Source organism: Bos mutus, chromosome 15 (genome assembly GCF_027580195.1).
Source record: "Bos mutus isolate GX-2022 chromosome 15, NWIPB_WYAK_1.1, whole genome shotgun sequence".
NCBI classification, from domain to species: domain Eukaryota; kingdom Metazoa; phylum Chordata; class Mammalia; order Artiodactyla; family Bovidae; genus Bos; species Bos mutus.
This window is the reverse complement of record NC_091631.1, coordinates 48,403,181-48,423,826: the sequence shown is the minus strand read 5'-3', so window position 1 is coordinate 48,423,826 and position 20,646 is coordinate 48,403,181. Positions and strand designations below refer to the sequence as shown.

The following is a 20,646-nucleotide window of genomic DNA, read 5'->3' as shown; positions in this document are numbered from 1 at the left end:
TTTCTAGTGTACAGCAAAGTGATTCAGTTATATATATTGGGTTGGCCAAAAAGATTCATTCTGGCTTTTTCATAACATCTTATGGAAAGCCCACATGAAGTTTTGGCCAAAACACACACACACTCACGTATATTCATTTTCAGATTCTTTTCCATTACAGTTTATTATAAGATATTGAATATAGTTCCTTGGTAGGTGCGTGCTAAGTCACTTCAGTAGTGTCTGATTCTTTGAGTCCCTAGGGACTGCAGCCCGCCAGGCTCCTCTGTCTATGGAATTCTGCAGGCAAGAATACTGGAGCGGGGTGCCATGTCCTCCTCCAGGGGATCCTCCCAATCCAAAGATTGAACCCATCTGCCTTATGTCTCCTGCATTGTCAGGCAGGTTCTTTACCAGTAGCACCACCTGGGAAGCCCCTTATTTATCTATTTTACAGATAGTCATTTGTATCTGGTAAGCCCAAACTTCTAATTTATCCCTCCCTGCTTTGGGAGGTGATTAGGTTTCAGTGAGGTCATGAAGGTGGGGCCCCCGTGATGGGATCAGTACCCTATTCAGAGTGCCCAGAGAGCTGATCTCCCTCTCTCTGCCGTGTGAGAACATCGGGAGAAGACAGCCCTCTGCAAAGCAGGAAGCAGGACCCCACTCCACACTGTCATGCTGGTACTCTGGTCTCCTCCCCAGCCTCCAGAAATAAATGAGAAATAAATACCACCCACTCGATGGTGTTTTCTTATAGCCATGTGAGCCAAGACACACCTGCCTAGACCACTGCTTCTCAGCAGCAAATCCCCAGGAAGACAAGTTTTGTTAGAAGAAATGTGCCCTGTGGTTAAGGGCACAGGGTCCATATGAGACCCACCTGGGATCCCCTCCCTCCTCTATACTCACCAGTCCTGTGAATGAAGGAAGGTCGCTTGCCTTCTGTGATCTGTTTTGGGTTTTTTTTCATCTCCAAATGAGGACAACACAGAAAACACACTCTCATGGAATTCCCAGATACAGTAAGTGAGACTGTGTCCACCAGGACTTACCCTAAAGTGGTCACTGGATGTGTCCCTGTTAACATTAGATTCGTGCCATAGACCCATGCCTCTTTCCCATGACTCATGCCTCTTTCCCAGGAAATGCCATTGCCAATTCCTGACATTTTTTAAGTGTCTCTTTTCTATGCACTAGGTCTGGGCTAATGGTTTCTATGATATTTTTAACAGTGAAACCTTTTTTCCCCACATCACGTTTTTTGTGGAACTCCAATATCTAAAACTGACAGATGTGGAGGTTGTATTAATTGCAGCTGATGTGAGGCTAGAGACCTCCATGAACCCCTTCTTGAAGGAACCCAGAGGCCCTCCAAAGAACACCATTTGAGAACCACTGCTCTGGGCTGCCCCACTTCCCTTCCACTCCCAAAGTCTTCTTCCTGGGACAGCGCAGTGTAATTGTCCAGGTTTCTTCATAAATAATAATCTCATTCTGGTCTTGCTTCCCTAAGGCAACCTGGCTAGGAATTTTAGGTGTCCCTGGGCTCATCAGTCGTACATTTAAGGTCCTCTGGCCACTCTCTCAGGTGTGCATGGACTTTGCCACTTGACTTACAGAAGTTCATTGCCTAGGTCTAGGGGTGCCCCTCTGTCGCCCCATGTATTACCAACCATTGTAAACGAAGTCTAATTTGTATCGCTCAATAAGGCTATACCTATAAATAAACCCACAAATCAGGAAAAAAATTGCTTTGTCATATTCTGTGTCCTGGTTTTGGTGTGGAAAATGGGTCAGAAGAGGGAAACAGGGGAGTTTCATACAGAAAAAACAGCACAGAACCTGATCTCTGCTCACACCAGCCACAGGGATTCTGGGGCCTCACTTCAGCGAAATCTATTTGGCTTGATTCTCCGTGTTGCTCTTCTGAGGCTTCAACCTCAGCGAGATAAGCGTGATCTTTCTTATTTTATTCTTGTAACAGCTTTATATTGAGATATAATTCATATAGCACACAACTCACCCATTTAAAGTATACAATTCAGCGGCTTTCAGTATATTCACAGAGTTGTGCAGCCATCTCCGTGATCAATTTTAGGACATTTTTGTCACATGCCCCCCCGCCCCAGAATAAAAAACACTGTATGCGTTAGCAGTCACTCTCCTTCCCCCTAACCTCCCCACCGCCGCCGCCACAGCTGGGCAACAACTAATCTACGTTCTGTCTCTGTGGGTTCACCCGTTCTGGACATTTCATATAAAGGGTGTCTTTTAACAGGTGGTCTTTTGTGTCTGGTTTCTTTCACCGAGCACGTTTTCAGGGTTCATCCACGGTGTGGCATACATCAGCACTTTATTCTTTTTTATTTTTTGTAATAATACTCCATTGTAACGATATACTGCGTCTCTGTTCGTCTACTCATGAGTTGATGGATGAGTGTCCCCACTTTTTGGCTATTATGAATAATGCTGCTTGGAACATTTGCATACAAGTTTCTTTATATTTAGACAGAGTAACTACTTTTATGATTTATTTTAACTTTTAAAAATTGAAGTACAGTTGATTTATAATACCATGTTAGTTTCAGGTGTTAGAGCACAGCAATTCAGTTACATGTATATATACAGTCATTTTCAGATTCTTTTCCCTCAGTACTACAAACAGCTGAGTTTAGCTCCCTGTGCTACACAGTAGGTCCTTGTTGGTTACCTATTTTATATAGTAGTGTATATATGTTAATCCCTGGTGGGTCTTAACATATATGGGGTAGGGTCTTCTCTGGTGGCTTAGAGGGTAAAGCATCTGCCTGCAATGCAGGAGACCCGGGTTCAATCCCTGGGTCGGGAAGATCCCCTGGAGAAGGAAATGGCAACCCCCTCCAGTATTCTCCTGGAAAATCCCATGGACAGAGGAGCCTGGTAGGCTACAGTCCATGGGGCCGCAGAGTCGGACACGACTGAATGACTTCACTTTATATGTTAATCCCAATGCCTGAATTTATCCCTCCACCCACCCTTCTGTGTACAAGTTTTGATGTAGAGATTTTCAGTTGTGTAACTTCCTCTACTGAGAGAATGAATGATATAAATGGCTAGATTTATTGTGTTTCATGCACCAAATTCTGCGCTGAGCACTTCACACATATTATCTTTGTCATCTTTATTGTAGCCCAAAGAATAGGCTCTCTCCCCATTTTTACCAGTGAGGAAACTGAGTCCCCATAGCTAACACAGGGCAGGGCTGGGATTTGAACTCAGGTTGACACATGTTCTTAACACACGCATACTGAATACTGCTACCAGAAGTTGGGCAGCTGTTGGTACCACACCACTCCAATCATTCACCCTAATTAAGTCACAATGATTAAATTTCAGTGGTGTGCCACTTATATACATTGTCTTACCGAATTCTCACACCCACTCTGTGAAGTTGTCTTATTGATACTGTCCCTTGCCCAGTGAGGAAAGAAGTTCATAGAAACTACTCCCTGGGTGACATGTCTCATCGGTGTCTGAGCATGGAGAGCCAGAGGTCAACAGGACCTCCAGCTGCTCTTTGATACCACAGCTCTCCTTCTCAAACCTGGCCTCCTTCAACCCTGTATCACCTCGAGGACAGTTTCTCATATGCCCAGAAGTACTATTTTCAAAGCAGAGCCACCATCTGCCTTCTTCTGCACCGGTGTGCCTGTGTGTGCATGTAAACCTATATCCAAGGGTATCGCTACTCCCGACCTAGGGTCCTCGTGCAGGTAGGACCCCTGGTGGCCTACCGTGATATTGCAGGGTTCTTGAAGTGGTTAGTCCCATTAGAGTTCATGCTACACCAGACTTCAAGCCTAGACCCTTAGCAGGTAGAGGACTTGCTTTTGGACAGTTTTGAGGCTGGCAGGGTGGAGGTGGAAGGTGGCAGTGGGGGGGAGACTGGAGCAGAGGAGGGTAACGGTAGAGGGTACCAACTGTGTCCATGTGGTTGCCTGCCCACAGCCGCTATCTTGGATGACCCCATGGAGTGCAGCAGAGGGGAGCGGCTGTCCATCACCCTGGCCAAGAACCGCATCAACCGCGCTCCCGAGAGGCTGGGCAAGGCCAAGGTCGAAGTGGACATCTTTGAGCTTCTCAGAGACAGCGAGTACGAGACTGCAGAAACCAGTACGTAGAACGGGCAGGGCTGCCCTCTGCTTCCCCTGCTGGCAGAGGAGGGGCTGGTGGTGTGAGCCGCACCCATCAAAAGACCTATGATGCAGGGATTCCTGAGAGAGGAAGAGAAACGTGCACCAGGAGGCCCTGTAGGGCTTAGTCTGAACAAGATCCCAGGCTTTGTTGTAAATCATATGTAGGGTAGAGTTGAGAGAGGAAATTTATTCATTCCTTCATTTTACCCACTCATTCATTCCTTCATGTATTGATTCATTCATCTCCTGGACATTTTGTGCACAAATCCCTAAATGAAACTTTGTGTGGTATTAAGAAAGGAGAGATCTGGCCAGCCCCAGGGAAGCAGAGTCTTGACACATCTGTTTCCTTCCTGTCTTGATTTCTTGTGCCAAAGGCAGTGTTGTGGGAAGAAGCTGAGACTTGGGCTGGAGATCGGCCACTCGCTCTTGAGGATAACCTTGGACAAGTCAGTGATTCTTTTAAACCTCAGTTTCTTCATCTGTAAAATGAGAATGCTAGGCTCTACTTTGTGAGTCATTGTGAGGGTTAAATGACTTACAAAATAGGAAAGGCCTCTGTGAGTTGCAGTGCTTTACAGACGTACATAGTAGATCACTCCAGTCACACTTATGGAGCCCCTCCTATGTGCTGGGCACTGCTTTTAATTCTTCCAGCAACCAGAAAGTTAAGTGCTGTTATTCCAACTTTACCAAGAAACTGAGGCTCCAAGACTTTGGATAACTCACTCAGTGCCAGAGCTAGTCAGATGCAAGTCCTAGACCCTGAACTTGCATCACAGACTTGCCAGTCCAGGGTCTCGCCTGTTCCGCCTCCCCTGCACTTCTCTGGCGTTGCTGGTATTATCTAGACAGCTTAACAAGATGAGCTTCCAGGTTAGTGGGGTGATGGCTTGTAACTTAGCTGTGGATGAACCGCTCCAGTTCAGAGGGAAGGAGGGGAGCCCCTCAGCCCAGAGAAATGATAGCCTTTGTTCCTTAAGACTCTGAAGTCCCATCTCTTCCTTTCCCGTCCATATCAACATTTAATGACAGTCAATGGCAAAACCAAACCAAACCAAAGAACAACTCGCTTACATGGGTATGTCAGACATGCGGTCTTCTGCATGTGGGCCCAGTGATGCTGTAATCTGGACTATTAATATTGCAGGAGAAGAAACGTATTTACCTTAGGTACAATCGACAGGATACTGTATGGATCCAAAGAGGGCGGGAAGGGAAGAAGGCAGTGGCTCCCTGTGTCGTAGCTCCTTAAATCTCCTGTTGTGTCAAATCCACGCTCTGCTCCTTCTGCTGCTTTCGTTTCCCTGGCTCATCCATCGTGTGCCATGATGGCCATCCAGCTTACAGTTTGTTTACCCATTTGGGAAACTTTTACTGAGCATTAGCTCTATTTTGGGCCTAACTCGGGATATCCTGTGTTGGGGGCAATGCAGAAAACAAGATGGATAGGGTCCCTGCCCTCAGGTGGCTTACAGGCTGTCTTCAGTGTGCAGCTCCCTGCAGCGCCTCTTGGTTTGGAGTTCCGAGGCAGAGGATCTGCTTGGTCCAGGTTCTCTTGGCTAGTCTCACAAGTTGCGGACATTGGCCAGCTGACCTGAGAACTACTTCTGGGGAGAGAGTCCACTCCTAAAAACTGAGTGTGGATTCCTATCATATGAAGTAGTTGTTGAGGCCAGCGGGATCTGTGGACACAGATTCCTCCAGAAGGAAGCTTGGGGGAACAGGTACTTGGAATCGACATTCATTTATTCACTCGGTCAGTCAATAAATATTTAGAGGGTGCCTGCTGTACTCTGTCCTAGACAGTGGGGGTAAGGCACAGATGGAAATCCCAGTTATCACAGAGGTTAAACTCTAGTACAGTGAAAGGAAGATTCAGATTTCTCAGGATCTTCCAAAGGAAAGTGGAAATACCAACAATGACTTCCTGTGAAAAGCTCCTGGTCCTGTCTATACATTGGTGTGTTTTTTTGTCCAAGAGGGCAGGTCTCAGACAAGAATCCAGATTTCTAGATAGTTCTCATAGTCTGTTCTTTGGGAAAAAACAGCTCCCCCTTCTTCTTTGGTTCTTCAGACTTTCCCCTGCAGAATAGAAAGCGTGGATTGCCCTCTGAGAATGGGGGTCATTAGCAGATGTAAATTTCTTCTCCCAATGACCCGGGCGTAGCAGAGTCAATACATCTAAAATATTAAACCAGAGGAATCAAGGGAATAAAGGAAACATATCTTAATCCATGATACAGAGCTTTGGAGCATCTTTCTAAGGCCCTTCTTTTAGGCACCAAGTATTTTACTAACAAGTGGCCTTGGTTCAGCTTTTACATCTCACTGTGTTTGAGGCATGATTAGCATTTGTTAGAAAAGAGGGCTTTTGGATCTTTCTACCCCAAAGGCTTTTCATCTAAAGCCAAAGCTGCTCCCCCACAATGGATTTTAAATACCACCCAGATAGTTCATAGAAAGCTTCCAGCTCCACTTTCCCCTCCCTCAGTAAGGGGGAGAGAGGGTGGTGGGTTAGCACTTTTAGCTGAAGCATGGTGGGTTGGACTGGTGGTCAGTGGTGGGGCGGGGGAAGGAGTTTGGAAGGAGGCAGGATCCCAGGATGAGGGCAGAAAAACAGCTCTGCTATCCCTACTTGGAGAGACTGTGGGACAGAGTAGGATGATCATACTGACCTGGCTGTGTTACCTATGAGCTGTGTGACTGTGGACAGGCTGTTTAACCACTTTGTGCCTTGGTGATAACACCTCCTAGGGTCATTAGGAGCACAACAGGAGACAGTACAGGTGAGTTCATTAGCACCTACACATACCAAGGAGTTAGGAAGTGGCAGCTATGGATTTTGCTGTTGGGTTATTTTCTCCACGGGCTTCTCTGGTGGCTCAGAGGGTAAAGAATCTGCCCACAGTGCATGAGACCGGGGTTCGATCCCTTGGTTGGGAAGATCCCCTGGAGAAGGAAATGGCTACCCACTCCAGTATTCTTGCCTGGAGAATCCCATGGACAGAGGAGCCTGGCAAGCTACAGTCCAGGAGGGTCACCAAATTGAACACAACTGAGCAACTAACACTTGCACTATTCTCTCCACACATCTCTTATGCCCCCGCCCCCTTGGATCTGGCTTCCTCTACCTCTTACCATCACCTCTGTCTTCTCTGTCTCAGAGTTCAGCCATCCCTCCCAGGCAGCCCAGTCTACCTCCCAGCCTCCTCTCACATGGCCTGTCTTAATGTCAGGTGCCTCCTGGGGCCTCAATCATAACTGAATATTCCACTCTCTTTCCCTTTTTCTGGGTTGATGCATCTGACAGTTCTGAGCCTTTGGAAGTCATGATATGCTGCCCAGAGCCAGCTACTGCTCAGTCTCGTGGTGGTGGTGTCTTCCCTGGGCTAGTGGCTGATTTGCATTGTTAATTTAAATCCATTTAAGTGGCTCTGGGGCCCTGACCAATGCCCCCAACCTCACATCTGTCACCCTGCGCCTGGGGACTCCACTTCAAGGAGATGAAAGAGATCCTAGTGATGACATTCTTGGTTGTAGAAAGCAGAGGCTCTGGGTTAAGTGAAGATGGTAACAATCCTACTGGGTACCCTTGTGCCTGCTTTTGGTAATAGGCAAGTTTCAAAAACTGCACAAATAATGAGTCACACTTGGGGCAGGTGTGCCATTCAAGAGAAGCAATGGCAATTTCAGAAGCAAAGATGGTGAAGTGTAAAACTAAAGATGCTGGGGTCTGGAGTTCAGCCTTCTCATTTGATAGTTGAAAGGGAGACTGGGAGGTGAAAAGTATCACATGGGTGTTAATCAGTAACAACCTGGGTCCCCCGGAGAAGGGAATGGATGCTAACTCCAGTATTCTTGCCTGGAGAATGCCATGGACAGAAGAGCCTGGTAGGCTACAGTCCATGGGATCGCAGAGTCAGACACAACCGACTGTGACTAACACTTTCACTCACTCGGACACTGGAAAGATACAAGTAGCAAACCACCTCGCTTCTATCTGGTTCACATAGATTTTCATGCAGTGAGTTTATCTAAAGTGAAGGTCACCTATAAAGCTCCCTCAGACCCACGTCTGTGCCTGGTCACCATCATCGCCTCGGGCTTCTTGTTGTTTGATTTCCCGGCTCCCTCTGCACGGCCCACAGATCTGAAATAAGAGGGCTGGACAAGACCTATCAGGTCACCTCCCGGCCCGCCTGTCCCTTCCCTCTTTCCTCCCGTATCTTATCTCCATCTCGGCCTTTCTTGTGCAGGCAGCTCCCACAGGCCTTGCCCTCCTCTGTTCCTATAGATCCCTGTGTCTCCTGTGGTGAACATATTAGAGCTTAACTAAGTGCCACCCCCTTATCACCCAGACACCCGGAGGCACCGTGCCTGCTACTGTCAGAGCCAGTGTGAGGTTTAATTTACTGCAGAGCTGAAAGCAGGAGCCTTCCTGTCAGCCCCTCGCTTCTGCCTGGGTTTGTCCCTGTGAGGCCAAGCATGCTATCAGCTGTCCACACCATTTCCCCTGGAAACCCAGAGGTGCCTGGTTCCCAGGCCCCACGAGGCCCCAGTGATGGGCAGAGAGCGTGAGGTTATGGCTGCCTGGCTGCCCCTCCTGCACAGGCTTCTGAGCTTCTCAAAGGCTGCACGGGGCATGACCTCCAGCGATCCAGAGCTGTTTCTAGTAAGTGAGGGCTGATGCCGAGCAGGGCCCTGTGGGGCTCCTGGGCACGGAGGCCTTTCTGCCCCTCATTTCCCGCAGGCAAGACTCCAGCTTCCATGACCTCTGAGTTCCAAAGGGCACAACAGTTGCTCATCAGGAGAGGAGCAGGCAGGAAACCACCTGCTGTTGTTCAGTCGCTACGTCGTGTCTGACTCTTTGCAACCCCATTGGAAAAGACCCTGATGCTGGGAAAGATTGAAGGCAGCAGGAGAGGGGACGATAGAGGATGAGATGGTTGGATGGCATCACTGATTCAATGGACATGAGTTTGAGCAAACTGGGAGATGGTGAAGGACAGGGAAGCCTGGTGTGCGGCAGTCCATGGGGTTGCAAAGAGTCAGGCACGACCTAACGACTGAGCTGAACTGAACTGAGCTCGATGGCGGCACTCCAGGCTCCTCTATCTCCCAGAGTTTGCAAAGATCCATGTCCCTTGAGTGATGTTCCCCAACCAACTCATCCTCTGCCATGCCCTTCTCCTTTTGCTCTCAATCTTTCCCAGCATCAGGGTCTTTTCCAATAAGTAGACTAGACCACCTAAGACCCAGCACATACCCTAATCTTGTCAACAACCCCATTCTTTTGAAACTTTGAAGAAGAAAGAAGAACGCAAGACTGTTACTGCCTAGATTCTTATCGCATACTCCTGCCTGACTGGATAACCTCTCCCTATTACCCAGAAAGGGGGCCATAGTTCTTGAGGCATTAGCCTATGGTGGTCCCTCTTTGCCTGGCAAAGAAATAAAGGCACTCTTTCCCTCTCCTCTATAACTCTGCCCCGGTGTTTCTCTTTGGCATTGGTGCACAGAGAGCCAAGATTTTGGTGACAGGGCTAACATTCCTCCATCAGCTCACTAGAAAGAGTCCAAGGCAGCATAAGGGAGAAGGTGAGAAGCCAGAAGAGAAGGCATCCAAATAGTGATGTGTCATTCGACAAGTGTTCCCTGCTCCCCTTTCCTTAGCTGCCCACATCACATATACATAACGGGGACTCAGAGACACATTGAATTACAGCGCTAAGAAATCAGGAGAAGGGGACAGCGGAGGACGAGATGGTTGGATGGCATCACCGACTCGAAGGACATGCGTTTGAGCAAGCTCCAGGAGCTGGTAATGGACAGGGAAGCCTGGTGTGTTGCAGTCCATGGAGTCGCAAAGAGTCAGGCACGACTGAGCGACTGAACTGAAGAAATCACCTGGCCCAACTGCCTCCTTTTACAGAAGGGGAAAGCTGAGGCTCACAGTCTTTCCCAGAGGACAGCTGAGACCACACATCTGAAAAGTGACATAAATCTCAGTAGCTCTGCATGGGCTTGCCAGGGAGTGGCTCAGAGAGGAGCAGAGGGACATCAGAAATAGGTCATGGTGTAGCTGGGTGGTCAGGTAAGGCCTCTGGGCCAGGCCTTGCAATGACTGACAGGTGAGGCATAGGGCAGAGGGCATCCACACAGAAGGCTTAATAGTATGTTTGAGGCAGGGAAAAAAATGGGGTACTTTCGGGCACAATGACAACCGGGCATGGCTAATACAGAGAGTGTTTATGAGGGCTGTGACGATGGCCAGGACTGGAAAGCAGTGTATCACAGTGGTCAAGATCCTAATCTTGGGTTTACCAACATCATGGAATTATCACCTGAGCCTCGGACTCCCCGTTTGTAAAATGGGAATACTATGAGTTCTCACTTCATGAGGTTGCTGCAAGGACGGAGATGATGCACTTAGAAAACTTAGAGCAGTGCCAGGAGTCAGGTGAACTCTTGATAAACTTCACCTATTAGTAGTATTATCAGTAATAGAACTAGTATTGTAACCCCTCCTTCATGGGATGATTGTAAGTCTTTGGGGTCCCTGGTGCCTGCATGTGTAAAGTCCCTATAAATGGTATTGCTGCTTCTGTGGTGATCTAGGGCTGAGGCTTTGAGCAATATATCACTGGTGACAGGAGCCAAAGACAGGTGTTTCTTTTCCTTCCAGTTTTATTGAGATATAACTGACATACCGCATAAGTTCAAGGTATATAGCATAATGATTTGACTTATGTACATCATGAAATGGTTATCACAGTAACGTTAGTGAATATCCATCATCTCACATAGATACAAAATTGAAGAAATAGAAAAAATCTTCCTTGTGATGAGAACTCTTAGGATTGACTTTCTTGACTTTCATATAGAACATAGAGCAGTGTCAATTATACTAATCATGTACTTTACCTGCCTAGTTTTTTTATAACTGGAAGTTTGTACCTTTTGACCGTCTTCATCTAATTCCCCCTCTGAGCATTCCCCACCTCTGGTGAGCACAGACCTAATTTCCTTCCTATGAGCTGCTTTGTTTGTGTTTGAAAGATAATTGACCTGCAACACTGTTGTTTGCTGCTGTGTATCTCAGTGATTTGATATTTCTATGTATTACAAAATGATCGCCATGATAAGTCTAGTTACCATCTGTCACCGTACAAAGATGTTGGGTTATTACGGACTATATTCCCCATGTTGTTCATTTCATCCCTGTCACAGCCAGTGGCAGTTTTGAGATCTCAGATACTCTGGGTCACTCTGACCAGGGAGGTATCCATCCCGGGGCATGAAGGTGCAGAGACCCGACACTCCACCCTCCCATTTCCCCTCTCGGCTTGGAAGTGAGCAAGGCCATCCTTTTAGGTCCTGGTCCATTCACAGGGCTGAGAGTGGACTGTGCTCTTCAGGCTCTGGCACAAGGAGGGGACAGACGGTCCTTGGTGCTGATAGAGGCGGTTGTTTGCCTCGCTCGGATGGTAAGGGCTCTGCTCTGGGCTCAGTGTACAGCGTGACCGGGCACCCAGAGACACCTTGCCCTACCGCTCCACTTGGGCTTCAGCGCCCTAAAGTGTTTTTATGTGAGCTCTCTCGGCCTCTGCTCCACATTGCTCTCAGCTCCCCGTCGCCCTGATAATTTATCACAGGAGCTCAGAGAGCACCGTACTGTAAGTGACGAGGCCCCAGTTTTCTCGTCCCCACCCGGGAGGCTACCCCTTCCCTGGAGGGCTTGAAGTTAGTGAGCCTGTGACTAACTACTCTGGACCACGTGCATCACAGGCAGACCCTTCCCCTCCCTGTGAAGACTCAGAGACAGTTAAGTTCCCATAAGCGCCTCCGGTCCAGCCCAGGTGTCTAAGGAAGCTTCACATCCAAGCCTGAGCTGGTGTCTGCTGGGGAAGAAGTTTCCGCTTCTTACAGCACCCCATCGTGGTGTTTTATTCCTGCAGCTGCTCTGTCAGTTGCCTTCCAACTCCTCTGCTGGCTGGGAAACTTGGTTGCCGTGGCAACATCACTCACATCTCCAGTGCTCCCTGGGAGGCAGAAGGAGAGTGCCCCTCCCTCCCCTCCATCCCACAGACTGCTCAGAGATCCTCACGGGATGACCGGGGCCTGCAGCACTGGGGTTCAGGAAGTTTTAGAGCTGAGGTCCTTTATAACTAATTTTCATTTCTACCAAGCAGGCATCCTTCATAGGGAATGAAAGAACAATTCCCAGGTCCCAGGAATTCCCCAGGCCCCAGCTGCTGGGAAGATGATAACTCACTTTCATTGCACTCATTTTCAGTTCAGTTCAGTTCAGTTGCTCAGTTGTGTCCGACTCTTTGCATTTTGGATCATTTCAATTCAGTTGAGCAAGCATCTATTGAGTAATTCCTTTTTGCCAGGACTGAATAGCTGTGACCCCTACCTTCAAGGAGTTTCAGATGCAGTGGGAAATGGGAGATGGACACTCAAAGGCACAGGTCCCCAAACCCTTGAGACCAGATGTGTTTAGATTTCAGAACTTTTCAGATACTAGAAAGGTCATGTCCTGCTTATACTATACATTAAATAGCGTTTCCGATGGGGCTTGGGGCTGAACCCTACTCTCAAAATCAAATGCATACTTATATTCAGATAGTCACATATTATAAATATCTTCACATCTATCTATTTAGATCAGATTTTGCCACTAAATGAATTTGATGATACCATCCACTGTAAGAGATTTTGGGATTTTGAAATTGAGAATAAAGGATTGTGACTTTCTCTAAGAATTTTTTTTAGGAGAAGCTTCTTCGTATTGGGGTTTACCTGGTGGCTCAGACAGTAAAAGCGTTTGCCTGCAATGCGGGAGACCTGGGTTTGATCCCTGGGTCAGGAAGATCCCCTGGAGAAGGAAATGGCAACCCACTCCAGTACTCTTGCCTGGAAAATTCCATGGATGGAGGAGCCTGGTGGGCTACAGTCCATGGGATCGCAAAGAGTCAGACAAGAATGAGCGACTTCACTTTCACTTTTCTCTGTATTGAGACCTGGCGAGAAAACCTAGCTTGGGGCAGAAGCAAGCCAGGAATTCAGAGAACAGGGAAATGGATCTTTCCAGCATAGAGCTGACTCAGAACCACAGTGGGATGTGAATTTCAAGAGGGAGCAGTGCTTTCTTGCCAATGGGCAAGAACAGAGCTGGGCACTGGAGGATCAGTAGGAGTTTTCCAGACAGAAGGGCAAGAGAAGACATAAACCATGGTAATTTATGGGTGCTAAAGTACTCCTTCTCAGAAAAGTGTTTTTAAATGAATGGAATTGCATAGATAGGATGAGGAGGGAGACAGGAAAGGGGCAGGGCACCTTTAAAAGAATGACATAGCCCGAGGACACTACATAAACTGATTAGAATGAACTAGATCTAAGATGGCAGAGGACCACTTGACCTTGAGCCTCAGTATATGCTTATTGTAACATTCGGAAGCTAATTTACACACCCCAGGCACCATGACGGTTCCAAGGACAACTACAAAAGGTCAGAACGTGGGCAGTGGTCCAGTTTCCGAAAATCCCCACCCCTTCCCTAATCCCATCCCTTCCCCCAAATCGGTCTTCCTCAATGGCTATGCAGGAGATGTAGGAGGTGTAAGTTCCATCCCTGGGGCAGGAAGAAACCCTGGAAAAAGAAATGGCAACCCACTCCAGTATGTTTGTCAGGAAAATCCCATGGACAAAGGAGCCTGGACAAAGGAGTCAATAGGGCTGCAGACTCAGATGAGACTGACTACCTATGCATCCCCCAAATAGCTGGGGATCCTCCCACTCATGAGCCTATGAAATTACCCACCCCAATAAAAACTGACCACCCCTTACCCTGGAGCCTCTCTTGCCTGCCGAGATGGCCCGCACTCTGCCTGTGGAGTGTGTTTCCTCTGTGAGTAAAACTTTCACTTCACTGTGGCTTGCTCTTGGACTCTCTCCTGTGCGAAGCCAGGAACCCACACTTGGCAGCCATCCCAGGGTCTCTGACATGACCTGGAATGTGACCCATGCTTTTGAGCTCCACTCTCTGTGACAGACATACAGTTAAAATATTTTGATAGTGATATATAAATATACATATTTCTTCATTAATGTACTCAATAACCAGACCGAGGATCAAGTCTAACTACTAGTGTAATTTTGGAGTAATTATGAATATGAATGGTATTTCAAGATCTCTGCAATACTATAATATGATCTGAAAACACTTGTGATGTCTATCAATGACAGAGTCACAGTTACTGTTAATATACTGTGGTTTATGGCCTCTATTCCAGATTGAAGGGGATGCTAAATTTCAGTTAGGGGTTAGAGAAAATAATGCCATTTTTCTTCCGCCAAATGTTCACAGACCACTGACTTCTGCCCATAGATCTCAGGCAGCAGGGTTAAGACTGCTGGTCTAGTTAGAGAGAACAGCTTGGAACAGGCTCAGGTAAGAAATTGCAGAGTGTGAACCAGGTGAGCTTGTGTGAAATGAGAGGAGACGTGATGGGAGAAGGGGCTAGAAGGGTCATATCTTGAGGAGATCAGACCCATCTGGATTTTACTTGTTCATCGGAAGACATTTTTTGATAATGAAATTTTATTTTTTATAACGATGTGTTATGAAAGGAATACATGCCCATTTATATTAGAAAGTAGAGAGAAGGAAAAAAGAGCATCATTTAGTGTTCCCCTGGTCAAGGCAATCTCTATTGTGATCTCGGTTAATCACTCATGGCCGAGGGAGGTGGTGTGGTATGGTGGTTAAGGAACCGACCCTGGAGTCAGGGGTTGGGGGTTTGAATCCTGACTCTGCCCTTTAACTTTTCTGTTTTCTTATCTGTAAAATGAAGGTGAAACAACTCTCATCAAGTTGTTTCCAGAATTAAGTAAGTCAATTCATATAAAGTGCTTAGAATGGGCCATAATTAGCACTTAATAAATATGGGCTTTAATAACCTCTTCTTCCAATCACTCCTCGGTGCCTGCCTATTTTCTGTATTTGCTTACTTGTAACCTTCAAATAGATACACATATAATTTTATATCCTGGTTCTTTCTCTTAATATTATTACATAAATATTTTTAATACTATTATAAACTGTTCATAAGCATTGTAAATGCCTAAGTAATATTCCACTTGGGTATATGACCCACACTTTAGATAACTATTTCCTTATGATGGGACATTTCGTTTATTTCCCGTTTTCTGTGGTAAGAGTTAAGTGGGCTTCAGTGTGGTTCAGTGGCTGTTTATTGAGCACATAACTCTTGAGGCCCGCCCTGCTCTGTGTGGAGGGCGCAGAGATGAATAAGGCAAGCTTTCTGGTCTGCAGGGGCACACAGACACACGTTCAGGGTTATAATTGGCCTCAGTGTGGAGAACAGATTGGATATGAAGAATCCGGAGAAAGCCTGGAGGAGGCAGGTAGTAAAGGGGCTGATGGAACTGATGGCGGCAGTGAAAAGGAGAGGGTGGAGGGGGACGAGCCGGTCAAATGGTCAGGACCTGGCTGCTGGCTGGTGGGGCTCGTGAGTAGGTTCAGTGGAAGAAGGCAAGGAAGAGTCAAAGAGACCACGATTTGAACTTCAGGAGCTAAGGTGGGGGAGGTGAGGGGATGGTAAAACGAAGTGGTCAGGAGTTTGGGCTTTGATGCCCAAAGTGAAAGTGTTACTCACTCAGTCATGTCCGACTCTGCGACCCCACAGACTATATAGCCTGCCAGGCTCCTCTGTCCATGGAATTCTCCAAGTAAGAATGCTAGAGTGGGTTGCCATTTTTTTTCTCCAGGGGAATCTTCCAGACCCACGGATGGAACCTGGGCCTCCTGCATTGCAAGAAAATTATTTCCCACCTGAGTCACCAGGGAAACCCAGATGGAGCTTTAAAGTCAAGCCTGACGCTATCACATATGACCTGTGTGAGCCTGATCAAGCTACTTAAGTTTTCTAAGCCTCAGTTTCCCCATCTGTAAAGTGGGGATACTAATGAATCTTCCTGGAAGCGTGGTGATCAAGTCAGATTATATATGAAAAATATATAACAGATATGATGAACTGGGAGTAATCGTAGGAGTGCTGTGGCATATCAGTTCCACTCTAAGTGTGTGTGTGTGTGCTCGGTCATGTGCAGCTCTGTGCGACCTCATGGACTGTAGTCCACCAGACTCCTCTGTCCATGGGATTTTCCCAGCAAGAATACCACTCTAAATACTTCATATGTATTAATTCACCTTAATGCTCACAACATCCCTACAGGAGAGGTGCTCTTAGCATCTCAGTTCTATAGATGAGGAAGAAGGCTCAGGGAGTTTGGTCAAGGTCTTGCTCAAGGTCTCACAGCTAGTCAGCAAGTGATCCAGCCAAGACTCATACTGAGATAGGCTTGCATCAGAGCCCGTGCTCTTAAGGACTGTGCTTTCTCTCTCTCTGCCTCACTCTGTCCATGCTTACTGCAGGACACCAGAGGGAAGTCCCTGTGGCAACACCCAGCAGGTGGTTGGAACTTGTTTTAAACCCAGGACATCTGTCAGAGTGTAGGATCGCCTGGGCAGAGATGAGTGGAGGCCACAGGGAAGGATGAGATTGCCCAGGGAGAGTGAGACATGGACAAACTCTAATGTAGTGGGTAGCAGAGGGAAGAGGCGTTGGCCAAGGAAGTGAGAAAGGCCTTTCAGAAAAGCAGATGAGAATCAGGACCAGAAGGTATCATGCAATTCAATGAACAAATGGAATCGTTCGCGTCAAATGCTGCAAAAGAAAGATAAGAACTGCTCATAGGTCCTTGGTGACCGTGGGGAAGCAGGTAGAGCAGAATGACGAGGGGCGGGGACCTGGACTGCAAGGAGTTGAACAGAGATGGACGAAGTGGCTGCAAGGAGGAGGGCAGACACGGAAGGTGGCTGCGAGCAAGCGGGACAGTCATAGCAGACTTGAATTCCAACGCTGACTCTGACCTTTATCAGGTGTGTGACTTCATGGGTGTCGCTTAACATCCCTCAGATGCTGTTTCCTTACTGTTAAAGTCAGGAACTGAGCTTCATCCCTGGGGCTGCTGGAATTTGATGGCCAGTGAACTCAGAGCCCCTTGCTGGCAGTAAGAGTTGAATTGGCTGAGATCACGTGCTCTAACTTCCGTGGAAGTAGCTTGAACTTTAATGAGCGTTCTCCAAAGGTAAATCTTGCCCTGGACTTCCCTGGCGGTCCAGTGGCTGAGACTCCACGCTCCTAATGCAGGGGGCCTGGGTTCCATCCCTCGTCAGGGAACCAGGAGTGCCACATGCCACAACTAAAGATCCTGCATGCTGCAATGAAGATCGAAGATCCCACGTGCTGCAGCTAAGACCTGGTGCACTTGAATAAAATAAAATAAATGCTTAAAAAAAAAATGGTAAAGCGTGCCCACAGCTACTCCGTCTCCGGGGATGGTTCTGACAGTACTGATGAGCCCTCCTCAGGCACCCACCGCCCGCAGCCTATCCGTCAGCTGAGATCTGTGATGTTGTGTTGATTGGACCCCTGCCTGTGCCTGGGGCTGAGAGAAGACCCCCACGGATCTCTTGTTTGTGTGATAAACCACGGCACCAGGATTTGAGCCCTGGTGCTCTACCCACCGCCCGTGCCCCATGAGATCTAGGACTTGGCTGTGTGGGCCAGTGGTTAGGAGTCTGCTTTAGGACAGAGAGCATCCAGGTTGCAGGTGTGGCTTTGCAGTTGACTCCACGAGGATCCTTGGGCCGATTCCTTAATCTCAGTGTGCTGCGACACTTTTTAAATTTTTGTTTATTTATTTTTGGCTGCACTGAGCTTTCCTCGCTATGCATAGGCTTTCTCTAGTCATGACAAGCGAGGGCTAATTTCCAGTTGTGGTGTGCGAGCTTCTCATTCTGGTGGCTTCTCTTGTAGCATGGGCTCAGTTGGTGTGGTTCATGGGCCTAGTTACCCCAGGGAATCTGGGATCTTCCTGGACCAGGGATCGAACCTGTGTCTCCTGCACTGGCAGGTGGATTCTTCTTCACTGGACCACCAGGGATGTCCCTGCCCTGACTCTTGATGTTGAGTAGGAGAAAAATGTGTCCAGAGTCAGGCTTTGAGTTTTGTAGGGCAGGACGTCTTACAGTACAGCTGGGAATCATGGGGCATAATCTGAGGGCCAGCTCTTTGGTTCTCATATCACCGTGTGTGTCTTGAGAATTGTCCTGCGTTCTCTCTCCATCTGTTTCCTCCTTTTTCCCTCACTTCCTTTCTCAATCTATAGCATTTTAAAATCTTATATTCTCTTCTCTTCTGACCACGTGCCTCATCCACCCAGTCATTCATTCAACAAACTTGAACTGGGCCCCTAGAAAAAGCATCATGCTGGAGACAGGGAAACGTCAAATGGGGATTGAGAGATAAATACGGTTCAGCTCTGCCTTAAAGGGGTTTGAAATCTAGTGAGAAGAGTAACATATCTAAACAGCAAACTGAAATTGACCCATTTACAAGTGTCTTAGAACCAGGGGACAATCCACGGGCCTCGGAGCCCCGGGGAGGATGAATTCTACTTAAAAGAGGTAGGAAGGGGTAAGGAGGAAGTAGCATTTGAGATGCTCCTTGACAAGTAAGTGAGTGAGCATCCAGAGTAGAGGAGTGAAGGGCATCTCCCCCGGGAGAGGTACAAGGTCATAGAACGTGCTGGTTGGTAAGGAAAGCACCTGTTGGGTTCAGGGAAGGTGGGCGGAGGGTTGGGTCAGGCTCCAGGCCGGGCGAAAGGCGAGTGGCATTGAAAGATGGGGCTCCTCTCTGCCACCCTCTCTTTTTCTTCTGCTCTCTCTCCTGCTCCCCTTAACCTTCACTGAGCCACTTTCTCCTCTCTGCCTGCAGCATCCTCTCTGTCTTTCATCTCTCCGCTCGTCTGCCTTTCCTCCTCTCTAGACTCTTTCAGGGAGGTGGGGAGTAATAGATTGTGCACTGGCTGGCTGTTCTGTGAACTGAGCCCTTGGCCCCTGCAGCAGCCGTGTCCGGGCTCCCAGCACCCGTCCTGCAGGCCAGGCCAGGGGAGGGCGGGGGAGCGGTGTGCAGGTCTCCACCATGCACTTCCGTCCTTCGGTGACAGCCCAGACAATTTATACATCCTGTTGGCGGAGGCCATATGTTGAAATAACCTAGGTCATTTCCTCATTTAATACCATCCATAAACTCTAATAAAAATGTCCTGGAGCCCAGTGGTCCAGGGGAGGAGAGGCGCTGGGTTTGGAAGGATGGGAGAGGGGACCAGGATGCGGGTGGGTGGGAGGTGAGGGGCCATCAGGGGAAGATCAGAGGACTCGAGGCTGAAGCCCATGCCCGACCTGATGAGCGCCTTGTTTCCTTTCCTGCTCCCCACGTTCTGTCCTGCTGCCGGCTGCAGTGTGTCAGATTCTCCCCAAGGGCGTGGTCGCTGTCCTGGGACCATCCTCCAGCCCAGCTTCCAGCTCCATCATCAGCAACATCTGTGGGGAGAAGGAGGTGAGTGCTGGGCCAGGGTGGGGGCCCTCTCTATGGGCTGGCAGCCTGTGCCTCGAGCCCAGAGAGATCCTGGACTCATAAGGGCGGGAGGTGTCACTAATAACAACCATACAAGGAAAAGAAGTGGGCCTTGGTAGGCATTTACTTTTTTTAGTTTGTTTGGATGGAGGGGACTCAGAGGAAAAGTTTCATAACAAGGCATTCAAGCTGAGCTCCTCCTAGTCTTGGGGCCCTGTAGGGGGCAGAGCAGAGGCGGTCCCTTGGTGGATGAGAGGAGAGGGAAAGGCTGGGGAGGGTGGTCCAGGGGAGGCTGAGAGGGCTAAAGTCTGAGCCCCACAGGAACGCTCCAGAATATCTGTTTAGATATTGGGATTCTGGGGAGGAATGCCTCTGCGGCCAGGCCTTGCTACAAATGGTGGCTTCCGTGGTGGCTCAGATGGTAAAGAAGTTGCCTGTGATGCAGGAGATCCGGGTGTGATCCCTGGCTTGGGTAAATCCCCTGGAGAAGGGCTTGGCAACCCACTCCAGTATTCTTGCCTGTAGAATCCCATGGACAGAGGAGCCTGGCAGGCTATATAGTCCATGAGTCACAAAGAGTCAAACACGATGGAGTGACCAACAGTTCCGCTTGCTACATTTTAGTGCTGAAATGAAGTTTGAAAACTTACTTCTATTTCATAAGTTCTCTAGAAAAAGAGATTTTATTTTGCTTTCTTCTTCATTCACCAGTTCCAGTGTTTATTTCTCCAAAGTGCTGTGTCCATTCCCTCTAGTTCTTGTTCCCCAGGAGATAAAAATGCTCGATTCTTAGGGAAATGACAGGGCGAAGCTTTGGACTGTATTTGCGCACTAAATCTTTATTCTAAAAAAGAAAATGGAAACTTTTTAAACGAGAATTATTTACACCTATATTAAAATCTTAATGGGTAAAATAATGTAAAAGAGAGAAAAAGAAGATGCTTGGGCACAAGTTTCTGAGAGAGGGCTTGCTC

General features: G+C 47.9%; 1 protein-coding gene across 1 annotated transcript in view; it reads left to right on the top strand.

Moving 5' to 3' along the window:
* The window catches only part of GRIK4 (glutamate ionotropic receptor kainate type subunit 4), a 498,718-nt gene that overhangs the window by 306,775 nt on the left and 171,297 nt on the right, over positions 1-20,646 (top strand). Inside the window, exons 3-4 of the mRNA XM_070383202.1 lie at positions 3,970-4,134; positions 19,557-19,654. Coding sequence (XP_070239303.1) covers positions 3,970-4,134; positions 19,557-19,654 — 263 coding nt within the window. The remainder of the gene's footprint in view (positions 1-3,969; positions 4,135-19,556; positions 19,655-20,646) is intronic.